General features: G+C 44.0%; 1 protein-coding gene across 2 annotated transcripts in view; it reads right to left on the reverse strand.

Annotated features, from left to right (window-relative positions):
• Window positions 1–8,152, reverse strand: part of ATXN7 (ataxin 7) — a 47,082-nt gene that overhangs the window by 27,424 nt on the left and 11,506 nt on the right. Inside the window, exon 1 of one of the 2 annotated variants that reach the window (XM_007445675.1) lies at window positions 3,812–3,969. The exons of the other annotated variant lie outside the window; for it this stretch is intronic. Within the exon in view, the coding sequence (XP_007445737.1) occupies window positions 3,812–3,878 (67 nt within the window). The 5' untranslated portion in view covers window positions 3,879–3,969. Of the gene's footprint in view, window positions 1–3,811; window positions 3,970–8,152 lie in introns of those variants that run through there. 2 annotated transcript variants of the gene reach the window in all.

The raw sequence follows: 8,152 nt of genomic DNA on the forward strand, positions 1-8,152 counted from the left end.
GGTACGCGGGCCTCTCACCGCTGTGGCCTCTCCCGTTGCGGAGCACAGGCTCCGGACGCTCAGGCTCAGCGGCCATGGCCCAGGGGCCCAACCGCTCCGCGGCATGTGGGATCTTCCCGGCCCGGGGCACGAACCCGTGTCCCCTGCATCGGCAGGCGGACTCTCAACCACCGCGCCACCAGGGAAGCCCCTTGGCACACTTTTAAAGTCACACTGTGGACTATGTGTGGACATAAAGCATTTAATAGTGTCTCCTCACTACTCTGTCAACTTCTCCCTGTAAACGTTCTTATTCTTTTCTAAAAGCACTTTCACGTGTCTCACCAGCAAACACAATCCAACTCCACTCCTTGTCATTACATATTCTTTTTTAATCCTATATCTGCTTTTTCTTTGATCCAATTTCTGGAGGGTCCCCAGGGACTCGACCGGACTACTCCAGAGCAAGCAAAGCATAGTCTGATGCTAAAAAGGAAGCAAATCTGTGGGACTGTCCCTGGAACATTCAAATCTCAAGTTGCGGAATCCAGAGCTGACCTCTGACACACAGTGCCTCAAAGGACAATTCACCAAAAGCCAAAACCAGAGCCGCGAGGCAGCCTCAGAGCATGCTTAGGTGGGTTACAAATGGCACTGGAAAACAGTGAGGAAGAAAAAAAAACTCTTTACACAAAGCACTCGGCATCATTTCCACTAGAGAGATTTAACTGAAAAGGATGATTTCAACACTGGCTGCCCTAACAAATTAGTCTCCAACTGCGACTTCTGCCAAATGCATTTCTCCTCCCCCTAATGCAGAAATGTTTTTAAATTAAAACACGAGGGGAAAGTGCAGAAGAGAGAGTCATTTACAGCACTTGGGCCACTTGAAACAACTTTTCGCCAAGGTCTATAATCAAATTATCAAGCTCTTGAAGTCAGTGCTTTATGACGGAAATAAAAGCCCCACTAAAGTATTCCAGGTCCCTTGGCATTTCCACATCTCTGGGCAGGGCGGCACTGCAGCATTCCCATTCACACTAGCTGATGAAAGAGAACAGATCACAAAGGGCAGATTACAAGGGAGAATGACTCCAACTCCGGTGGGGGAAGGGACAGGCGTGAATGGATTGTAAATAATGTTGCTAAGAAAGGACCACAAATATGGCAACCTCAGATAATCCTCTTGCCAGGAATTCTTCCCATGGGGACTGTTCTTTCTGAACTCTGCTTTCAAGTATGTGAGAAATATGAAAACCTTACTGAATATCTGGAGGTAGCCCTCCCCTCCTGTCTCAACTTGTAGGTCTGTGCAAACGTTAGAAAAAAATGGCTTTTAAAAATTCCAAATACTTTATTAAAGGAGATGGAATGACAGAGAAAAAGAGGGGATACTGGATGGTATAACAACTGATCACCTCCGTTGGGAGAATATCATTTCTTCATAATCACTGTCATAAGGCATCTTGTTTAAGGAACATTGAATGGTCTGAATAACAGTTCATTTCCTTAAGGGGGCCCTTCCTATCCTGTTCAAGGTGCAGACTTTGAACTGAGAGTTAACATCATGATTTCAGACAGACACACACAGATGTTTTTAGCAAATACAACTTTGGGGAAAAGGCTGTTACCACCTTGAGCAAAACACAGCCACCAAACTACGCCACCTCTGTGATGTTGCCGTCACCATTTCTGGCTACAGGATATCATGCAATGAACGACATGCTGGCTGACACTTCCACTTTGCTAACAGTCACAAGCAGCTCTCTCCGCTGTCCTCAGGACACACACTGTTACCCAAATGATACTGGCAGAGTACAGCAAGCACTCACCCTGTCTGAAACAAACAGGATCTCAGGTCTGAGCGATGCACAGCATCTCCCCCGAATTCGCTCCCATTGACTTGAAATGTTGGCACGCCTCAGGTATCAACATGTGAGAAGAAACCAAAAGCCAAAACCAAAACTCCATCAGTCTCCATTTACTTTTGCTTTAATCCTTTATCTGCTGGGGGAAAAAGCATCCCATACGTTTAGCCTTCCAATTTGTGAACACCTTGCACAGGTCAAGCATCGACACCCTCAGTCCTTATGCAAGCACCTCTCTAGTCACGTTTTGGGTCTGGTTCCCAGTTTTTCTCTAATGAAAGATACAAGGCTATCATCAAAATGCAAAAAGTATTAAGAAAAACAAGCTATGCCTTTACCACTCCAATCCAGTTTTCACACACACACAAAGGGCAGGGGAGAGAGAGAAAATTAAAAGAAACCTGGCAGAACTCAAACTAAAGGAGTTCTCTGTTATTGTTCTGTTCGTTTGTTTTTTAAAACGAAAACTTCTGTGCAGGAATCCCCTCAGGGAGCACTGTCCTCTGAGGCCAAAAGGAGCAGCAAGTCCAAGGTGCAACGGAATGACAGCACCATCTGCTTCAGAGTGCTGCGCTAGTCTGTAAGCCACATCCTTACTGCTGTTTCCCAATAGTTTTGTGGCCTTTATATTTCACTTTATTGGGGGGAAGGTGGGGAAGGGGTGAAAAGACCGTGAACCTGGGAATAACAAAAACCCCAAACTCACAACACAGCCCTTAAAGCCTCCTCATTAAGCGCTCTGTTAATAAGGAATGGGTGATTCATGACGTAACAATGCCAACGAGGAGTCTGCAGCACGTGTTTATTTTTTCTGAAGACAGAAAACAGCATTCGCCCCACCTACAGGATGGGGCTGTCAACTAATCAACACCAAAAGCGATATGCAAAAATGAAACCAGAAACAGCAACACCTAAAACTTATTTCTTTTCTAAGAAATAAGAGTTCTTAGAAAAATCAGTTTTAGGGCATTAAACAGCAATTTGAATAAAGGTTTGAAAATCTGTTTGTATTTAAAGTTCTGCAAACCAGTAGCTAAATTTCAGCCTCAATGAGAACCATCCGGTCAAGCACATTACTGCAGGAGGCATGAAAGGTGAATCCAGTGAAAACTAAAGATCTCAACTGTCACCTCACTTCCTGCTTGCAGAGGAGCCATGAGAGAGTTAAGGTAACTTTGAGAACAGCCGCCCAACCCACCCAGGAAGAATCTGCTTGGCTTGTACTGGCTACCTTAATAACACAACCGAAAAAAAATAGTCTTTTCTGGCCGTCAGTCAGTAATTAAATTTTTATACACTCAATTTAAGTTACTGAATGACTTCCCGGGTTACTGTTTGTATTCTGAAGTTGTTCCTCCTCCTGACACAGTGTTCTGCTTGAAACTTTGCTGTGGATTTGAAGTATCTGACAAGACAGCTTTCAAACACGTTCTACAGGAAACACGGTGAACTGCCTGTCATGAAACCTCACTCACCACAAGTGAGATAAAAAACAAACAGTTAAAGCGTGTTACAACGTTCGTCCATTTTTAGAGAGCGATGTAACCACTGCTCTCCCTGTTTTGAGATATGGGCACCGTTTGGTGCAAACCTCAGCATTTTGTTGGAGTTAACAGCAAACTCAACTCCTGCCTGCGTTTGACCTTTGGCCAGATCACTCAAATGACATTTCAGCATGGCTCCTGTGGACGGCCGGCAGCAGCTAATCCCTCTAGCTGCGATTACCCTCCTGCTCCACGGGTCTGCAGAGCGCACTCTCTCCACCACTTCAGCCACTAAGTGCTCCGGGCCTGCTGGCGGGGCAGGACGGCCACCAGAGGAAGGGGGCCTGCGCCAGCTCGCCACGCTCGGCTCTGCGTGGGTCTCTGTCCTGTTCCCAAAGACCTAGCCCACCTTCCGCAAGCTCGTCCAGAACTGGGCCCCGGGCCAAGTCCAGCCTCGGAAAACTGCCTCGGAAAACTTACCCGGTGGAGCTTTCAGCCCCCGTACGGAGGAAGGGCTGTTCTGAAGAGGCTTCTTGTTACCTTCCATTCACATAATTTGGCTGTGCTTCATTGCACACTTGCTACTGCAGGCTTGCATCATGATTTGAGTCTGCCCACCAACTCCAAATATGCTCCATGTTTGGTCTTATGTAACATTTGCTACTACTGTAAAAAGCACTTGAATTACAAAGGTCCTGGCAGATCAACAGAAAACAAGGGGTGGAGTCTAATTTCATCTAATATGGTCATACAAGGCGTCCTGGCTGGTGTAAATGAATCCTTCTCTTTGAAAGGCAGCTGGCCAAAACTGAGGGAGATGGAATTTATAAATTTAACCTGCTAGAATTAGAATGTAAATTACTCACACCTGATTTTCCTGAGGGAGTAAAAAGACAACTATTACCAGGTATATTAGAAAATGTACTTGATTCGTTATATATCTACACTTTGAGGCTGGACAAACCTTCAAGTTTTAATGTTATACATTTTTACAAATATCAGCAGTCTTTCTCCACATTCTATTTCCCCACTATCTATACTTTAAAACAACAGAAGTCTGTTATACCTAAGCACAGTTTTCCTTAAATCTAGTAAGAAAAATCTTAACCCATTTTCTGTGCATTTGTAAAATAGTCTAATTTCAGAAAAAATATACACCTTATTGTCCAGAGTTCAACCACTGGATGACTGACTAAAGCTGGGGAACTTTTAGACTTTTAATCCCTAAACTTCTCTAAGTGGCTCTTTGTAAACCAGGCCTTCCTGGTTTAGCTGTTTGTCTGTCTTCAGCCCTATTACACTCCCTGCGTCACTACTCCCCAATCTTGTCAATCGCCAAATCTTACTATCAAATAGACGTGGAAAAAAGCAGCCAACTGATCTGAATTTTATGATAATAAAGGCTGCACACATAAATAGACTCAGATGCCTGATAGTTCAGAATGAACACTTTTAAATGTCAAAAGGAGGGGGTAAATTCCTCTACAAAATACCATCACCCAACACAGACTATTTGGCACGGAGTCATGAATTACATGTGTGGAAAAGATTTGGCCTGGAAGGGGTGGTAAAGAGTTGTGAGGCACAGGAAATGGCTTCTATTAGACCAGACACAAATTCTACATTTACTGTAAAACAAAAGAGTAGTAGCCACACTGCTTTATTTTCACAGCAAGCATTCAGACCCTAACCACAGCAGCAATATTAAGATCTAGAGGGCTTTCTGAAACCCTCCCCCGACCCCCCCCCCCACCAAATTTCCGGTTCAAACAATGCAAAACTATGGTGGTTCCTAAAAGACAGAAGAACACAAGGAAAGAGCCATCAGCGGGACTAGAAGCACAGGATGAGCAAATCTTTCCAAAGTTAATTAGCAAAAATAAGACATTTAGGTTAACTCACTGACGGGTTTCTTAAGCTAGCAGGAGAAAAAAAAATTCTATTGCCATACTACCTGATTGCAGAAAGTTTTTTAGCATCATTCCCTGCACCCACCTGCCCTCGCCCTCGCCAAGGGAGAGCTGAGGAGTCTCCCTGACATCATCAATGGCAGAACTGAACTGGGATAAGAGGACCTGACTCAGACTAAGCCTCAGCTCCACATCACTGCACCCCTCAGCCTGGACACCAGACTCCCTGCCAGTCTCCCAGCACAAACGCTTGCCTTTCTAGTGTTCCCTTTTGTAGATGGTGATGGTGCTAGTGGGGAAAACAATCCTTACGAGAACCAGCCAACCCAAGACAATTCTGGGAACGACGTCTTTCTGTAACCTGGAGGAACTTCAGGATGAACTTCAGCAAATCTTCTTAAATGCTACAAACATACGTCTACACTTAATTTTGTATATAAACAAGAAAGAAACAATCCGAATTTATTTTTAAGATCTACATCAAAGAAGGGATGAATGATAGTGCAAACCAGAAAAATTAAAATCTGTACAATAAGAATCAAAACAAATACACAACAACTGGGCATATAAAGCTCAGACTGAACTTTTAAACACATACCTCTCTTAATACCCTGGGTAAAATACTTAACCAAATACCACCCTGTTCTGCTTGGAAAGCATTATTACTATTTTCTTCAAACCATTTCTCAATATCCTATCCAAATAACGTTTATATTGATACTAAATCTCCCAATGATGGCTCATATTTCAGTGCCTAGGTCTGGGGACATGGTCACATTTCTTTTTTCTTATGAAAAAATAAACAGACTACAGACTAAAAAAAGACTACAGACTAAAATACCATTTTAATAGAATAACATCCATGCCTTACAGACCAAAAATTATAGGTATTGGCTGTGGTGTGGATGGTGTGCACTCATCAATTTTACTCTGGTTGCACAAAGGGAGTCCTGAACTGACACTAATTCTTCTGTGAATTAGCCCGCTCCCAGCAAACAAGCAAACGGGCAGCAGCTAGGAGGGGCCGCGAGGGCTTGGGTTTGGCCGCCGCAGCCTCAGCACTTTCAGTTGTGTAGCCTTGGGCAAGAGACTTCTGTCCCTCAGGGTCTGTGCCCTACCCTGAGAAGCAGTAATACTGCCTCCTCTAACAGGGCCTCGGTGAGGAGTAAAGGAGGTGACACATGTAATGCAGTGCCCAGCACATCTTAAATGCTCGATAAATGTCAGCTATTACGATTAGAAAGGAGGAGAGAAACTGGATGGTGGACATCATTCAAAATCAAGGAAGACCAAAAGAAAGACAGCGGTTTCTGTTACAGAAACTAGTGAGGTCCCCAACAAATCTTGGGATTTCCCAAATCCACTCCTGAGAAGCCAGCAGAGGTGTCATTTGGTGTTCTGCAGGACAACAAACGAGCTGTTGGCAGTTGGGAAATCCTGTGTTCCTGTCACCAGTGGCAGCCAGTTCTCCAGCTTACAGCAGCACAAGCCTCCACTCACTCCACTTCACTGTCTCAGCAGGCCGGGCCGAGTTATAATTGGCCTTAATTGGCACTTACAGGAGCTTTAACATTCCTCACCTGCTGCCAAGGAGCACTTGAAAGGGGGAGAAAGTATTTTCAAACTTGGAAATACCAAGCAATTCATTCAGCTGTGGGCCGGGAAGCCTGCTATCCAGAATCAGATTAGCTTCACCCAGAAATGCTGCTATGTTATCATCCAGTGCTCATTAGGTGCTCACACAGGATTAGGAGAGGTGGGAGATGAAGTTTAGAAGGGGATAATTCACCTTGGGGGCTAACAGCACGCAGCAGCCTCCCTCTGGCTGGCATCGTCTGATCTGTTTGGTGGACACTTCTTCAGGGCTCAGCCACACTTCGCGTGTGTGTCCCTTTTCAGCTGTTCAGATTGTTCAAAGGCAGGCAAATCAAGTATAACCTCACAGCCTCATTTACATAGGCTTTGTGTGAACCACAGTCTGACCTCAGCCCAGTCATTATTTGATACACAAAGTGAACACTGTTAAAAGGTGACCAATCACACCAAATTCAAGGAGGATAATGAGATCAGAAATAAAACTGGCAATAGTTTTTCACTGGCCCCGCAACTGATCTCAACAGACATTACTGTCTTCTAGAAGACTACACATTTTGCAGAGAGGAATCTCAGCCTAACAGAACTAGATTTCTTCCCTAAGATAAATTCCATACAGAATGAATAGAAATCTCCCACAAGTGCCAGGAAAACTGCCTATAATTGTTTAAATGAATATTTTAAAAATCATCACTCGTTTTGAAAGATCTCTTTGCCTAGTATCATTACTCAAACTATCACTGAAACTCAGAAGACACATGCTACACTGGTAGTAAACAAAAGTTTGCACTTGTTTGTGAAACTGACTTCAAAGTCATATTACAATTAATCACACTTGTGCATATGCGTGTAAAACACAGTAACAGGCTTTAGAAAAAAAAGAAATGGAAGTTTAGAAAAATAAATAAAACACCTACTCAAATAAAACTCCACGTACTGTCATACGTGGCTAGTAGAGAGCCTTTTTGGAAAACAACCTAGTAGCAGCTATTAACAATGCAAATCAATACCCTTTTTGATCCCAGAATCCTTTCCTGAGACTCTATCCCATAGAAACAAAACCACCAGCAGTTAAGGACTTATGTAGCAGGGTGGCTACTGCTGCTTTTTTCATAGAGGCAAAAAGCAGGAGACAAAGTGAATGTCCACAGACAGAGGGTCTGGCTGAGGAAGCTACCACACAGCAGCACCTTAAAAAGGGGATTAGTGTTATCTTGGGATGTGAGTGGATCTCCATGTTGTATTGCTGAGTGGAAAAGCAGCAGAAGTATGCATAACAGGATCCCTTTCTTTATTTGCGGGGGGGGGGGGGGAAAAC

The sequence above is a fragment of the Lipotes vexillifer genome, unplaced genomic scaffold, assembly GCF_000442215.2.
Source record: "Lipotes vexillifer unplaced genomic scaffold, Lipotes_vexillifer_v1.1 scaffold239, whole genome shotgun sequence".
In the NCBI taxonomy this organism is placed as follows: Eukaryota; Metazoa; Chordata; class Mammalia; order Artiodactyla; family Lipotidae; genus Lipotes; species Lipotes vexillifer.